Source organism: Leucopleurus acutus (genome assembly GCF_964270905.1).
Source record: "Leucopleurus acutus genome assembly, chromosome: 8".
Classification (NCBI taxonomy): domain Eukaryota; kingdom Metazoa; phylum Chordata; class Mammalia; order Artiodactyla; family Delphinidae; genus Leucopleurus; species Leucopleurus acutus.
In genome coordinates this window covers 95825092-95841894 of record NC_139151.1, presented here as the reverse complement: position 1 = coordinate 95841894, position 16803 = coordinate 95825092, and the positions used below count along the sequence as shown (strand labels likewise).

General features: G+C 50.2%; 1 protein-coding gene across 3 annotated transcripts in view; it reads left to right on the top strand.

The window, feature by feature from the left end:
- The window catches only part of AMBRA1 (autophagy and beclin 1 regulator 1), a 175142-nt gene that overhangs the window by 153502 nt on the left and 4837 nt on the right, over nucleotides 1-16803 (top strand). For all 3 annotated transcript variants that reach the window (XM_082845636.1, XM_082845637.1, XM_082845638.1), the window contains 3 exons: nucleotides 4554-4693; nucleotides 11582-11674; nucleotides 12955-13148. In XM_082845636.1, coding sequence (XP_082701762.1) covers nucleotides 4554-4693; nucleotides 11582-11674; nucleotides 12955-13148 — 427 coding nt within the window. The remainder of the gene's footprint in view (nucleotides 1-4553; nucleotides 4694-11581; nucleotides 11675-12954; nucleotides 13149-16803) is intronic.

Sequence of the window (16803 nt, the reverse complement as noted above, 5' to 3'; positions counted from 1 at the left end):
TTTTAAGGATAATGAGATTCCCAAATGTAAACAAGAAAACCGCAAAGTTTTTTTTCTTTTAGCTTCTTATTTGGGCTGATCTGAGCAATGCAGTTTGCTACTTGGACTAATGGTGTGAGCTTTATTGACATGTGGTAGAAAAGAAAGCATCTTGTTGAGGGCAGCAATACATTTTTCCTCTAAATTTTAGAAGGATGGAGAGGAAGGTTTCCCACTGAGTTCCCCTGGCTACCTCTCGTTCTTTTCCTGTCTATCTTTGAACAAGAAACAAGACGCTTTTAGTTTTGACCTGGGAACTGTTTTCTTTTGTTCCTACTTCCTATTAGAGACTTTGAGGGATAGAGGCAAGTGGTACAAGAGATTGTCTTGGACCCCTGAAGTAGAGGAATTATCTTCTCCCACTCCTTAGAACTGTAAAGATCTTGGTGACCTGACTCATTCCCTATTGACATGCTGAGACTGCACTGACTCTAAAAAATTTGTTCCTTCTAGCTCATTGATCCCAATTCCCTTCACAGATGTTAGACAGAAATGAGAACAGCCTGCCTGGGGAGGGGGGTTTCTGTCAGCATTTGTCATCTACCGGGGAATAGCTGCCCTGGAGACAGGTTGAAACCAGGCCTCTGCAAACATGAATCAGCAGCCAGGTTTTGTATCCAACCCCACAAAGGGACCCCAGAACCTGATAATCCTCCTCCAGTATAATGGAGTTTGGTGGTGTAGCTTCATAAGGTGTCACTTTTGTCAGAGAGGGGGAGGCATTTTTGGCAGGTCCCCGGCTTTGTCCTTAACATCTGACAGGGAGCTTCTGGGCACCTGACTAGCGTTAAGGAAGGTTTTACTGGAGATATATTTGGAGTGCCTTAAAATAAAGACCAGAGCTTCCTTTACCGTCTCGGATCTTCGTTCTTGTCAGTGCTGATGAACTTTGGGTTTATGGAGCCAGCCCCCATTGAAATCTGGGAGGAGGCTCACAGATCACCCAGTCACTGGGTTGGAAAGACTGATGGCTGAAACCATAAATGGTTTGGGAGTAGCCAGAGCTATAGCCATCTGTCAGCATTGGGGAACTTGTTGCCCAGTATTGTCTTGTCTCTAGGGCTAATTGCGAGGAGTAGTTCCTGTCCGTGAGGTACTTTCAGAGCTGTTAAACTGCGGCCAGAGAAAGGAAACTACACCTCTGGGTGGTTTTCCAAATGGGCCAGATTCTCATTCCTCTAGGGTCCTTTCATTCCAGGCATGTGTGAAATAGGAACATTGGATCAGATGACCTCTCAGAACCTGTAAATCAGTGATCCTACCCATCCTGCATCCTCTGTGTCATCTCCTTCCTTCTCACCCCCACATTAGAGTGTGATAAGTAAGCAAGTGCTTATCAGGAGTTCTGGAGGCTACTGATCTTCACGTGGCATTTTCTGGCTTCCTGCCACAAAGCAGGATTTAGCCTAATACCCAAACACTGGAGGAGATGGGCTCTTGGAAGCTGCCCTTTCAACACTGTTTAAGGACTTGGGCAGGGTGGGGAGCTGCCAGAGTCGGAGGACAAATCGATACCCCATGACTCCTATAGCCATGGAGGTTGTGAATATCTGTGCAGCAAGGTCTAGGGGTCTCAGCCTTTAGTTACTTCTCTCCAGTTGCTCTGACCTTGTCTCACCTAAGCTGGGTCACCCATCATACTGGCTTCTTGATGGTTTTGTCCCCAGAGCAAATTCCTGTACTTAGAAGCAAATTGATAGTGTTTGCTTGTTAATCCCTCTGCAGCAACAGACTATAAAAGGTAAATTTGTGACATGTGAGAGGCTTTGTTTGCTTCTTTCCTGGTCTGGAACATTTCTAGAAAAGAGTCCTTATTCTTGTGAGACCACGGTCAAAACACTCAGCGCAACCTCAAAGCATTTGATTTACTAACTGCATTGTCTCCCTTCTTGCAAGACCACTTTCTCTGGCCCTCCTGGCCCATTGCCTGCAATAATGAATCATTATGATTTTAGGGGAGACTCTTGTGAATCCCATTAGAACTGCCACAGGCTCCCCTCATCCAACCCACTGAAATTAACACACATCCCTTCTGAACTCTGGGTGTATCCCCAACTTACATTATCTGACCTTTGGGAGAAGAAAAATTTAACAGATTAAGTGATCCCAGCCACAGTTGTCTGATCACAGCCACTTTGTCCTTTTGATTTGTATATCAAGTCATATTTAACCATATAGCCGATAGGTTGGACAGAAACCATGGATTATCTTCTGGAAAAGTGAAAACCTCTGTGAGAAAGGATGAAGGCCCCACACCCATCCCCTGACCTGAAGGAAAAGTGTTGATTAGGTGCAAAGGGGAAAAGACTGGCATTGCCATCTCTGTGGACAGTCAGCCAGTAGTGAGGCCGATGGAGAGGAGTATCCATGAATTCATTCCAGGCTCCTGCCAGGTATGTACGTGTAAGGAAGGGATTATCCAAAGGTCAGGCAAGCATGTTCTGGATGACTAGTTTAGAAATTCATAAACTTCATTGGGCTCTTTTTCAGTAGTCTCCTCAGACCAAAGATTTAAGGAGCCCTGGTTAATTCTTAAATTTGGAGTTGAGTAAGATGGGGAGGACATAGGAGGTAGGAGGTTCTTAAGGCAGCAGCAGCCATGGGGCAGTCTGTCTTATGCCTCAAACCAGAGCCAGTTCCATATTTGTAACAGACCCATTCGACCTCAGGACCATAACAGGGCTGTTCCAGCAGTGTGCTATAAGCTGCCCAGGCACATTTCTCAGCACCACAAAGCTGGGGAATTTTTATAACAGGATTCTCTGTGTGTGTGTCATTACATCGAGCACACGTGCCGCTGTCTTCTCTAGTCCAGAGGCTGTCCTGGTAAAGGCCTTTCAGATAGCTACCCAAGGCACATGAACAAGTTCCCAAATGCAGGACTTGTTATCACTTGATTTCTGTAGATGGCGTGGACTCTTAGCTCAGTATTTACCTTTTTGGGGGAGCAGGGTCTCTCATCAGGATAATCAGAAAAATAATTATTATTATACTGACCTAAATTCATTTTTTAATATTACTTTCTAAATCACGTTCTCATTTGTTCTCTCATTTTTTTCCCTTCCATCAACCCTTAGGTAAAGGGTTAAAGGTAAAGACAGATGAAGTTCATCCTTATTTTATAAAAACCTGAAGAGGCTAAAAGAGAAAACATTGTATTGACTAAAACTCCAGTTTATAGATTCTCAGCCTCACGTCCTTTTCATAGGGCCTGATGACGTGTTTTTCTTGCAGGTTCATGGTAATAATAACAAGAGTTACCATTTATGAGCTTGCACCACATCGGGCATTTATATACATCATTTCTTTTAATCTCCCCTGTTATTTGAGTGTTGGTGCTGTCTCTTTTTTTTTTTTTTTTTTCTTGGCGGTACGCGGGCCTCTCACTGTTGTGGCCTCTCCCGCTGCGGAGCACAGGCTCTGGACACGCAGGCTCAGCGGCCATGGCTCACGGGCCCAGCTGCTCCGTGGCATGTGGGATCTTCCCGGACCGGGGCACGAACCTATGTCCCCTGCATCGGCCGGCGGACTCCCAACCACTGCGCCACCAGGGAAGCCCGGTGCTGTCTCTTTTTAAACTGAGATCCAGAGAAGTTGTTACGCAGTGACGCCAGGACTCAAACCCAGATCTTTCTAACTCTTAAATTATGCCCTTCATTCTTCCACTGCCCTGCCCCTGTCTCTGACTAAAGTCGATTCTGGAACATTGTGTAGTTCAGTAGCCAGATATCACCTTCAGCCCAACCTGAGACAAGCTAAGCTGCCCCCTGAGAAAATAGTAGCTTTGGAAAGATGTAGACTAATGAAAGGAGACTCCCTTTGATAAATGGAACTGATCTGTTTAATGGTGATTTATATAAGCTAGAAAGAAATCATATACATGTGTGTTCAAGATTCCCATCTGCCCTGCTTCCTACATCTTATTGCACCTTTTAGGTTTCCTTAACAATAGCAGTTTTAACATTGCTTTTAATTAGATGAATTAAGAATGTTCTTTGATGTTATCACCCCCTCCCGCCCCCCTATCACCTTCAGTTCCCCATTGCAGTGAAGAGTGCTGTGATTTCCATGGTAACAGGACTACCAGTGGAGGTTGGCTCTCACTGGTTGGTCTGGTCAGAGGAAAGTTTGGGGCAGTCCTTCCTGGTGTGCTAGGCTCTGCATGGGGCTTTCCAGGGGGTTACCTTAAAAGTAATGAAGTGAGAAATGTTAAAGGCTGTGAGGAGAGCATAGTGAAGCTTCATGCAGAAGGGTCCAAGTATGCCCCTGGTATTTCCTGACAGTCCTTAGCCCTCACCTGAAGTAAGAGGGTCCCACCCTCCCCTGTGCTTCCCCAAGTTCTCAGATATATGTTAAGAGTCATCCCATTCCCAGTCCAACCATCTCGTTTCTTCCCTGTGGTTAACTTGCTTTAGGCTATAGGAGGGACTTTGTTCCCCTTGGATTTTGTTATTCTTGGTAACAGACTGTTTCTCCTCCCATTCTCTTTTCTTCCCTATTTTTTCCTCACCCAGAGAGTTTTCAACGTCCTTTATCCCATGCCTGCTGACCAGCGGAGACATGTCAGCATCAATTCTGCCCGGTGGCTGCCCGAGCCAGGGCTCGGCCTGGCCTATGGTACCAACAAAGGAGACCTGGTGATCTGCCGACCAGAGTGAGTGGCTCAAGGGGCTGGCGGGGTGGGGACTCAGGGGGTCATCCAGGCTGAGGACTGGAGTCATCAGCATTCACCTGTGGATCTGGCCAGTGAGGTGGGGTCTTTTTTTTTTTTGAATTTTATTTATTTTTTTATACAGCAGGTTCTTATTAGTTATCCATTTTATATGTATTAGTGTATATATGTCAGTCCCAATGTCCCAATTCATCACACCACCACCACCACCACCCCCGCTGAGGTGGGGTCTTCTAGACGGGAAATTCGAATTCTGCTAGAGCCTGACTCGTTCTCGGCGTCACTCCTCAAAGTGTCCTTTTCACCTAGGGGATGGTAAGGTTAGCTCTCCATTCCAAAAATCTTCAAAAGACTGGTATAGTTATTAGGTGTTTTTAAATCTAAGGCAGTATTTTTTTTTCTTTGTTTTCCCTTGTTCTCTGGTTTCCTAGTGATAGTAAAGTTTCCCTGCAGGCAAAAGCATAGATATCAAAGATTCTTTTCTAAACCCTTTTTGAAAAATTCAACAGGTGGTCTCAGGTTTGTGTAAATGCCATAGACATTAACTTAAGAAACAAAATTGGAAATAGAATATTGTTAAAGCCCTAATTTGTCAAGCTACGGATCTCTGACAGCCTGGCTCTGTCTGTGTCCTGCCTGTTTTCCTTTCTGCTTGGGGTTCTGGCTCATAATAGTGAAGGCAGATTGAAAAGCTTAGTTTAGAATAAAAATGATAATTAACTGGTCTTGATTGAAGTAGGGGGTAGGAGGCGACAGGGAACCAAAGCATCTCTGTCTTAAGTCCTGATGACACCCGCTTCTCCCCTTCCTCTGGCTTTTTGGAGGAGAGAGGTCTGTTCAGGCATCCTTTCACTCAAGACCCTGGGAATCAGCCAGGTCTGTCATCAATTTCCAGACCCAGCCAGGTGGGGAGAGTGAAACTCTGTACTTCAATGCAGATCAGGCTGATTGCTGCGTGGGCTACTGCGGGGTTCCAGCCGACTAAATGCCACTTCTGCCTCCAGGCCATCCTAATGTTGTCCTTCACTTGGTGCAGAGTCTTCTCCAAGGGTAGCCTGCAGATCACAGAACACGCACGGTGTGGCTGGTCTGGTAGGGTCTCTGGCTGCTGGGAGTGTCCATGTTGCCTTTTGATAGGGCCCTTGGTGATTTTTCCTAAAGTGTGTATTTGGGTCAGTTCTTGTGGCCTGGTAGGTGATTGGTGATTGAGCCCTTGTCAGCTGAGCTAGGTCGGTGGCCCAGGAGAAAGAAAACCTGGTTCTGATGACAGCTCTTTTATTCCACCTAGAATTTTCGGAGCCCCTTCCAAAGAGAAGCTGCTGTCTCAGCCTGACCTAGTCAAGCTGCTCTTAGAACTGGGAGACTGCTTGATTCTGCCTGCTACACTCTCTTCAGACTCAGTGTCCACAGAGCCCCTTTCACTAGCTCCTGGTGCCTCTCCAGAACACAGCCTGCCTCTTTCATGACTGTGCCACTGTTAACCCAGGTGCTTTATCTGTCCATTTCTGCCCTCCCCGCAGCCTGTCCGTAGTCTCAGGATCAGTCTTCCCTGAACGATTTTTTTTTCCCCAAAGCACATTATCTTACCTCTTCCTCTTTTCTTAGAAATTCATAAGAGGACTCTAATAGGCATCTTTCCCAAAACTGGAAAAGAATTCTGGATTATAATTTCACTCTTACCAACACTGTAGTTACAGGCCTTTCTTCCCCTGTTTCTCCAAGACAGCCTTCCTTAGCATTGTTGTCTTGTCCCTGGCTCCAGCTACTAACCTTTGTCCCAACCAGACTCCCAGCCCCTTCTCTTGCAAAAGCGATCTGCTCTTACAGAGGCAGTGTCTCTGCTCCCAATTTGTCGTGGCCCCACAAGGCTTTTATGTCTACAACCCCAGCCTACATACTTGGTGTGAGTCACAGACATCTCAGCCAGACATGAAGCTGGCTTTGGCCTCTCTTTTCTCCCCATATGTCATCTTCAGCATCCACCGTCTCAGCAAGCTGGAGCCGTCTTGAGCTGCCTGGGGAATTCTCTTACCCACCAGCAACTCAAATCTCTTCCATGACAAGATAGCACTAATGGGCTTCCCTGGTGGCGCAGTGGTTGAGAGTCTGCCTGCCGATGCAGGGGACACGGGTTCGTGCCCCGCTCCGGGAAGATCCTACATGCCGCGGAGCGGCTGGGCCCGTGAGCCATGGCCACTGAGCCTGCGCGTCTGGAGCCTGTGCTCCGCAATGAGAGAGGCCACAACAGTGAGAGGCCCGCGTACCACAAAAAAAAAAAAGAAAAGAAAAAAGATAACACTAATGTTTGACACAGCGAACAGCACCGCATCACAGACCAAGTTGTGTTGGACTCAGAGCTAGTTGAGCCTGCCTTTTTGGTGTTGCTGTTTCTTCTGATTTCTTGGGTCGTGTGGGTAAATGCCCCATGCCTTAGGGCCAGTATTTAAGGGTACCATATAAAATTAAGATGGATGACTTTGTCCCAAGTTGTCCAAAGCTTCTCCAGTTCTCAGTCACCTTCATTTCTGTACTTTAGGCAGGAAATACTATGAAAAATATTCAGGTAAGTAAGTTTAGACTCACCCGAGGTCTCCCAGCAGATCAGTGACAAAATGAGCCTTCCCAGTTTTCCGATCCAGAGCTCTTTTCTGTAGCTGATTCTTAACGTTTTTTCAATCAAAAACCCCTTTAGAATTCCGACGAAAGCAACATACTCTCTTCCACAGAAGAATATACCGCAAGAACACACAATTTTGTAACTCTTTTAAGACCTCAGGTGAAGAATATAGCTCTAGATCATGTTGAGGCATTTAAGTGGGTCAGGTGATTGATGCAGTGGGAAATGAGAGAGGATAAGTGAGAACATGTACATCTTTTTTAACAGTCTCTGAGTGATCTCCGGCTTCGAACGAGGAGAACAAATAAATAGGGAAGTAGAAGCTCAGGGTTGTTGCCTGCTGCCTGGCCCTGCGTGATGCAGCTCCCTGGCACACCCATTCCCAAGGGCACATGAGCCAGCCAGCCAGCCAGCTGGGCCAAGATTACAGCCCTCCCTCCAAAACAGGTGGTTGTCTGCCTTTGTCTCAGGCACAGGCAGCTTTACCACATTTTGTGCTTTCAATCCTGTTCTTGATTTTTCCTCCATTGTCTTAGCCTTGGCACTCTCTCCAAGCACAAAGACAGAGGTAACAAGCTCCTTGGGCATCTCTTGAAGGTATTAAAACCCCACTTGACAGTAGAAAAAAGCCTAAGGAAACACTCCATCTCTCCAGGCACAGAAATTCTTAGGACAGGTGAGGAGACGGACCACTGGCCCTTCCACCCATATACAGAGCCATTTCAGTGGCTGATAGCCTGGTGTCCCCCCGCTCCCAGCAGTGAGATGCTCCTTTCTCCTTTGCTCTGCTCTCTGACCCGCCACCCCTCCCAAGCTGCTCCTGTGCCTCTGGCTGTCCGCCAGCCCAGCCAGCCCCCCAACCAGTAACCAGGGTGGGTATGAAGTGCCAGATTGATAGGAGGGGCTGCTTGCTCACTTCCGTCTCATAGATCAGCCCTACAAACGGCGGGGTGGGGAGGTGCTGGGAAGACCTCTGAGAGTCAGCTCAGAAGACAGAATTCAGAGACTCATGTCAGAAGAAAAGTAGGCTGGGGGGAATTCCCTGGCGGTCCAGAAGTCAGGACTCGGTGCTTTCACTGCCGAGGAGGGCAGTTCTGTGTGAGAGCGTTTTCACCACTGAGGAAGCCAGACTGGCTCTTAGCTGTGTTCAGGGAGCCCCAAGGGTCCCAGCTGTGAGGAGTCACTGAACCAAGCCCAGAAGCACAGCTCACAGAGGCTGTTGAAGGAAGCCAGGAAGGCTGACCCTGACTGGCCTTCTCATTCTTCTTCACCCCTCTGTGTGTTTGTCTAGCTTCCAGGAAGAACCTAGAGCAAACAGTGGTGACTCATTCATCCTCCCTAAGGTCCAAGGAGGAAGGAGAGGGTTGGGACTGTTCTTTAGCTTACAGATGGAAATAAGCAACACTGAATATTGAACACTTAGAGTTTCATTAGCCAGAGGAGGGTATCTTCAACTCTGTTCCTTGGTACAGTGCCTGGAATTTCAACCAAATCCATGAGCTTGTCGTAGTCAAGCTGGTCTGACTATAGAAGGTAGAACAAATCATGGCTGGAATTGGACCTCTTGGTGGGGAGTAGAGAGGATTGGGGTCGGGGGGGGAGAATGGAATAGGATGTTGATAGCCTCCGTCACTCCTGTTCTGTTTGGCAGTTGATATCCTCAGTAAATGGCCAGAGTTCATAGCCTGGAGCTGATGGCGCATGCTGCCAGATGGAAAGTGTTGGAGGGACTCTTTGACCATCAGCGTCATGCTGGCAGTCGCAGCTCAGAGAGTGTGCCTTCAGGTGGCCTTTTCTCTGAGATGGGAAGGAAGGTGCCTGGTCACGCAATACATGGTTTGGTATAGGTTTGGTGTGAGCAGTTTGTTGTCACTAACCAGCCCTGGGTAGCAGGAATTACAGACAAAGGATTTGGCGGGGACCCACGTGGTATTGCCACCTGTCAATAAATCTTGACAGGTTTGTAAATCAGAGACTCCCTGGCAGCTGGCTTCATGTGGTGCCTCATGCAGCCAAGATTTGCTCATCAAAAATTGCAGTGGTGGCTTTGTTTTCTGGGGGCCTCTGCTTTTGTTTCTGGTCATTTGCCTCTTCCCTCACGTAAGGTCTTCTCTCACCTCTGCTCTCCAATGCCCTGTTGTTCTCAGACAACCCTCACAAAAATAGCTGAGTATCTGGTGACTCAGCTCCCTGTGGTCTCGAGGAGAAACAGCAGCTCGCTGAGATCCAGGAAACATGGCCCGCCACCTCCTGTGCGGCTGTGGGAGTGGCGGAGATTCGGGTTGAGGTGTCCCGGCTCAGGGTGCTGACCTCAGTCCTGGCCCCCGGGCTGACCGCAGGTGTTGTTACCCTGAACTTTAATTCTTTATTGATGTTCTTTCAGAGGGCTCGTCTGAAGATCACACCAAATCTGCCCTCTTAAGAGGAGTTGGGAGGGGTTTAGTCCAGAACAGGGAGAGGAAGAGTACTTTTGTTTGGCTGTGGCTCTTTCCCACAGGTAAAGCCTAATCCCCAGAATCTTAGTGCCCCTCTAGTGATGGATTTGGGGTCCCAGTGCCTAGGCCCGTTTCCTTTCACCTGAGGTAGCACAGCCTCCTGACATGCAGTCGCTCACCGTGCAGGCCCCATCAGGCCCCTGCCCTATCCAATCCTCACATTTAGGAAGGAATCACCTTACGTCACCCCCCCACAACTCATCTTTTCCTGGCTAATCCTCACAACCCACTGACTTTCATTTGTTTGCTCTTTATTGAAGAAGTTCTGTCGTTAAAGGAAGGTGACCTCAGCCTCTAGGTTAAAAAGCTGGCTTCCGTTGGAGCTTTTCTTAGTCAGCTCAAGACGGGGTGGCTTAATCACCAGAAATTTATTTTCTACCATCTGGAAGCTAGAAGTCTGAGATCAGGTGCTGGCATGGTTGAGTTCTGGTGAGGACTCCTTTCCTGGCTTGCAGACAGCCACCTTCTCACTGTGTCCTCACATGATGGAGAAAGAGAATAAGATCTCTCTCTCTCTCCTTATAAGGCCAGAGTCCTTTTGGGTTAGGGTCCCAGTCTTATGACTTCATTTAACCTTAATTACCTTCTAAAGACCCTATCTCCAGATACAGTCACTTTGGGGGTAGGGTTTCAACATGTGAATTTGTGGGGGATTCAGTCTATAGCAGAGCTCTTCAAGCACATGTGCATGCCCTGTCCCTCTTAGGAGCAGAGCTAGCTTTTTTGAGTATCTCCTACAATCTCTACATAGACACTGGAGTTCTCATCAAAGGGCTCAAAGACAGCTGTTTCCCAACTCTTATCCCTCTTCCTTCACCACCGTCAGCAGCACCCCACCGTCAACCATGTGCTTGGTGCTAGGTAGCTGTCTTGCATTTTGGGACCCACCACTGGCAGCCAGGCTTGCTGCCTGAGGTGGCACATCAGTATAGAAAGATAAGAGGCCACTGCTTCCCTTCTGGCAGTTTTGCCTGCGTGAGGTTGGAAGAAACTGCTTGATACTCCATTGCAGGGAAAGAAGGAAGCAGGAGAAGGTTGGCAGCCCAGAGAACTTGATGGCTAGAAGCTCTTCTCTCTGCTGTCAGCAGTCCAGCCCATTGCTGCTGCAGTTTTTCTCCTCCCTCCCCCAGGAGAAGTTTGTGAGCCCTCCCAGGTCATCTTCAGCTCTCCCAGTTGCTTGTCCAGCCTCTACGTGGCAGAGGAGCCTCTAGGGCCAAAATAGAAAGAGATGTGGGCCTCTCTGGCTCAGCAGGAGCTTTTTCCTGCTTAGACTTCTGAGCTCCAGGCAAAGTAAAAATGTCAAGGTGCCCTCATTTTCCTTTCTCCTGACCCCGTGGCTGTAGGGAAGACCCAATGGTGAGAGCCTGCACTCTCTTGTTTCTGAGCACTAAGCACTCCCTTTAGACAGGGCTGTCCGTGGCACCTGGTATCTCCAGGGCCATCTTAGCTCCTTTCTCATATGTCTGAAGTACACGCAGAACTCACTGCCTGACTGGCATGGCTATTTTTTAGCTCTTCCTTAGCCCCAAAGAGGAGCCAGTTAGGCTCTGGGGGATGGAAGAGGCTAAAGCCACCACTCCAGGCTTTGGGGCTGTTGGAGATTTGTCTGGTCTGCTCTACACTGAGCATCCTGATGCAGGAATATCTTTGGTCCTGGCCTCAGCCCAGCCCCAGGAGAGGAAGGAGGGAATTGCAAGGAGTTCTGGCCGTTCCGTATCTAATGCCTTCCACCTTTTCTCCTTCCCAACTGATTTTCAGGGCCTTAAACTCTGGTGTTGAGTACTACTGGGACCAGCTGAATGAGACTGTCTTCACTGTTCACTCCAGCAGCCGAAGCAGTGAGAGGCCTGGGTGAGTTTGTGAAAGAGGAGGCCCGCCCTCCCTTCTGCAACCAGTGGGCTCTGGAGCAGTGCCCTCAGACTGTGCTCCAGGGCTCTGTAGCTGCCCGTCCTCAACCAGAGCAGCTCCTCTTTGATCTGCTTCATGCATTGAGCTTTTGCATGTGATTTTGTTCGAGAAGAGTGTTTCATGGCTAAGAAAGAGAACAGAACCTCTGCCCTCAGAGCCTTGATTTAAGACAGGCTAGGACACCGTCTAGCCCTCTCATTCTGGCATGGTATCTGGGCGAGCTGCGGTGAGGAGAGAGGAGTGGACACTGGAGAGGGATGCCCTCCCTAGGAAATTGCTTGTGGGCAGTCTCTCACGTGACCCAGGCCTCAGGGTCCAAGCTGCCCAGAGCTGCAGCCCTGGGACAAACCCTCCCCAGGAGCCAGTGAGAGAGTAGGAACCTGGTACTGATCCTCTCATCACTTAATTCATTAACGAAGACTGGAACATTTTGAGAAAAAGTCCTGGGTCAATGATAAAGCCAAAGCAGTCACTGCTTCCTAGAGGGAGTACAGGGCACAGCCGGAGGAGTAATCCCCAGAAGCAGCTACAAATAGGAGTGGCTGGTGACTGTCTTGAAAGTCCTGGGCTCCCTCTGCTGCCGGCTTGAGCTGTCCTGAGGGTCAGTGCCTAGGAAATGCCCAAGGAAGGGGGCGTATAGCTTGGGGCCTGGGCCTTACTCATTGGCAGCTGGCGCTCCCTGCTTTTAAGGGTCTATTTTCAGAAGGCCCCGAAGGAGGATCCCAGAGCAGCCTCACAGGAGTCCTGGTGCTTTTCCTCTAAAGTGGAGATTCAGTGGCAGTTCCAAGAATTTAAACTGGAATCTTGTCAGCATATAGTTAGAAGGAAGGAAAAGCTAAAGAGAGAAAGGGCCCTCTTGGGCTGCTCACCCTTTTTCCCATGGAGCTCAGCTAGTGGGTTCCCGAATCTAAGGAAGCGTCTTTTAAGATCAGCCATCTCTACCTCCCCAGAAAGGCCCTCGTTGTTTGAGTGACTGGACCAGCTGGGTTTGCAAAACTGGACGGTTCTGCGCCTCCTTTCATTGTCCCGGGGTGTGGACTGATCTGGAGGAGAAAGGACACAGGCGAGTTCACCGCCATCGGGAGGCAGCCGCGGGAGCGGGCCTCTCAGCCTGCAGGCCCTGGTCCAGGCTGTGCCCTGGGGATTGGCATGGAGCACGCGGAGCTGTGTGTGGTGTGCTGTCCCCAGCCCTGCCCGACTCCGCTCTGCCTTTCTCTCCGTAGCACCAGCAGAGCCACATGGAGGACAGACAGAGACATGGGCCTGATGAATGCAATTGGGCTGCAGCCCCGGAACCCCACCACCTCAGTGACATCTCAGGGCACCCAGACTCTGGCCCTTCAGCTGCAGAATGCCGAAACACAGACAGAGAGGGAGATCCAGGAGCCGGGGACAGCAGCTTCAGGTCCTGGTGAAGGTAGGAGCCATGTAACACTAGAGGGGAAATGAGGCTGGGGGAGTGGCGTGGGGTGGGGGCTGGGACCATTCTCACCCCTCCCTGAGGCTCCCGGCCCCTCCACACGGACAGCTGGTGCAGGGCGAGCACCAGTGCTGTCAGGGTGAGTGCTCCTCACATGGTGGTGCCTCCTCGGGCAGGAAGGTCATTCCCCTGATCTGGGTCACTGCTCCGGCAAGCCGAGCTGCTCTCACAGCTTTGCTCAGTCCCACCAAGGACCCTAATCTCCTTATCCTCTAAAACTTGGAGGACCCAGGGTGTTCTTCCAGAGAGAGAGCACAGAGAGTCATCTAGATAGAGAAGGCTCCCTGCTGTGAGCTCTCGTTCCAGAGACATGCACCCCAGGCCTCGGGCTTCCAGGACCACGCCACAGGGTAGCTTGTCTCCCCCTGCTGCCAGCCTGGCGGAGTCGGGACTGCCACAGGTGAGGCCCTCACACACCTGTGCTTCATGGCCATTTTGACTGCAGCCTGGCACGCAGTCAGCCCCTTCCTCTCACCTATTGCAGGTGTGGCTCAGCCAGCTCCGCCCTGGCTCTGCACTGGCCTCACACTGCTAAGAACCAATTAGCACTTCCCAGCGGTAGCGCTCGAACCCCTTTGGAGTGTGTTGGCAGCTGTGTTAAATAGGCTGTTCTCGCTCAGTCACTGTCCTTACCCCCTACCCCAGCCCCTGGCTGCTCCAGGCTCCAGACAAGGCAGCCTCCAAATAGACCCACATTTCCTAGGTCCGTGTTAAGCCATTTGCTCAAGAGAGACCATGAGAAGAGAGGACAGGTGTGCATCGGGCAAGGAGTAACTAATCTGCCTGTGTCACCTCCAGGGAACAGCTTTCCAAACTGCAGCCCCCCAGCAGGGCACTGTCCCTGTCACTGCCATGAACTGACACTTTTTACAGTTAAGTCCCTTCTTGGTCTGTGGCCCAGGCCACTTCCTACATGTGTTGGGTGGAAACCCCTTGGTGTAGAGGTAGCGGCTGCAGCAGCCCAACACAGCTCCGAGCCTCACTGAAGAGGAGAGAGCTGGAGCTCCTCCAGCCAACCCCAGGTGGAAGTCCTTGTCTGAGGCGGCCCCCCTGCCGCGATCTCGTGGCCGTTTACTGACTGTCTCCCGTGCATCAGCCGCTGGGGTTGCAAAGACAGATAGGCCTTGGTCCTTCCCCAAGGAACTGGACGTCTAGACAGGGAGGCAGGCACCCAGCAGGTAATTGCTTCACACGATAAGGACCTTGGGGCCACGGAGGAGGGGGGCCCAGCTCCCAACTGTGGGGCTCGGGGAAGGCTTCTGGAGGAGGTGACCCTGAGCTGAGTCTTCAAGGATAAGTAGGAAAATGTCAGGCCAAGTGGGATGGGGGCAGGGGGCAGGCATTCCTGGCGGAGGGGACAGCAGCTGCAAGGGCACCAAGTTCAAAAACATTACCATCTGCACCGAGGACCACTCACTAGTGGGCTCTTGTTCCTGGCCTGTCATCGCATGTTGAGACTGAGGCTGGATGAGCAGGAAGGGCAGATTACAGGGATCTGGGTCAGAAGTGAGGCCTTCAGCCTGAAAGTGAAGTGCAGCAGGGGCTCCCCACTTGAGGAGAAGAGCATCCACCGGTGTTTTCACCTCCCAAAGAAGCCTCTGATATTTCTTGATGAGCATCAGCTTATTTCTGGCCTCCAGTCAATTATAAGTTCCTTTCTTCCTGTTTCAGGATGCGGATGATGGGCTGGCAGGAGGAAGGAGGTTCTGTTTTCCAGTTTGAGACCAGAACCTGATTCTCTCCCAGTCTCTCCCTGCAAAGTAGAACAGGTGGTGGAGGGTGAGCCCTTCAGAGGCCAGAGGCACTCTTCAGCAGAGGCAGCAGTTGAATAGGCTGTTCTCTAGAACGGGAGCCTGGGCAGGGTGGTTCAGGATGGCTCGCTGCATCTGTCTGGCCTGGTGAACTTTGCCTGGAGCTCTGGACCTCCAGCTCTGAAAGGGACAGCATCATAGTCCCTTTCAGAAAACCCCACACCTAGAAAGAAGTATGGGGAGAAGATGTGTGGGGCATTGACCAGTGGGTGTGACTGGCCAGGCTTGTCCCTCCTGGGGCCAGGAGCGTTGTTCTGAGGTGCTTACCTCACTGACCACTGTCCACTACTGCCGCTCTGGTAGGGGGACCAGGAATCAAGAGTCTTCTTGGGCTCAGACTTCCTTCCTGGTCCGCTTTCCCAATCTAGCAGGCAGACACAGCAGCTACACACACACACACACACACACACACACACACACACACACACACACACACACACACACACACACACACACACACACACACACACACACACACACACACACACACACACACACACACACACACACACACACACACACACACACACACACACACACACTCCCAGTTGGCAAAACTACTAAAGGAAACCGCTCATCAAGTTGGTTAACTCTTCTGGGCTTAGCTAGAAGGTGGGGCTGGTTGGGGGGTACCCCTCTGCACCCCTCCACACACCAGGGCCCAGTCTATTAGTCTGGGCAGCCAGCTCCACTTGTGGTATTTACCATTCTGTGGCCTGCCCCTCCCCTGGCCCTTTCCCACTGGTTAGCACTGAAGGGTCCCAGGCTACTCATTTTCATGTTCTATGAGAATTTTATTAAAATCTATTCAGTTCTGTCTAGGACTTCCCGGAAGAGCCCTCCACAGGGGGAGTTTGCAGGTGTTGGCTTTTTTACTTGTCCAGCTTTAAAGCTTCCCTACCCTGTCACTCAGAAAGGGAGGGGAGGCATTCCCTGGGCTCACTGTTTGCTCCCAGCTCTGATACAGTGCCTGCCTGGCACACAGTGGGTGCTCAAGAAGTGTGTGGAATGAATGAATTGAGCAGAGGCAAGGCCCTGCCTCCGAGCTTGGCTGTGCTGCACTATTTGGGGAGCCCATGGCTCTGCCTCTGACCACTGAGAACGGTTGCTTGGACCTTTTTGTTGTCTGGTGAAGATGACAGACCAGCTGGGCCAGGGAAGAGCAAATGTGAAAAGGGAAGGAAAGGGTGCCCCCTGAGGTCAGGAAGGGCAGCTCCTCCTCTGATGCAATCTGGCTTCCCTCTTCTGGGCAGTGAAACCCCCAGAACTGGGCATTATGGGAAGTTACTGATCCCATTCTGGCCTCTGTATCCAGAACGTACCTTAGAACTTGCCAAGGAAATGATCTCATGTCAACACTAAATCAGTTTACCATTTTTCAGAGACAAAAAGAAATGCTTTTGCTACAGGGAAGGAGACAGCAGAATTAACCCCTGTGGCCGCCACTGCTCCTGGAGCTAATAGCTTGGATCCCTAGCCATGGCTGCCACTTCTCTCAGGCCCCAGTGTGTTTTCCTCTTGAAGAATGTGCTGGCTGCCTACCTTGGCTCGCAGCCTTGACTTAGAGCTCCCAAGAGACAAGCACAGCTCACAGCTCTCTAGGCTGAAGCTACCTACACCCAGCCCTGAGGAAATCGTTTGTGTATACATTTTAAACTCTTCTATCCCATCTTTTGTGATTACTTACTTTATGTCTAGTATTGTATTAGGCACCATGAATCCACAGGTATTGCAAAGGGAATCTGATTCAGAGATGAAGCCATGTCTCTACCCTCAAAAAT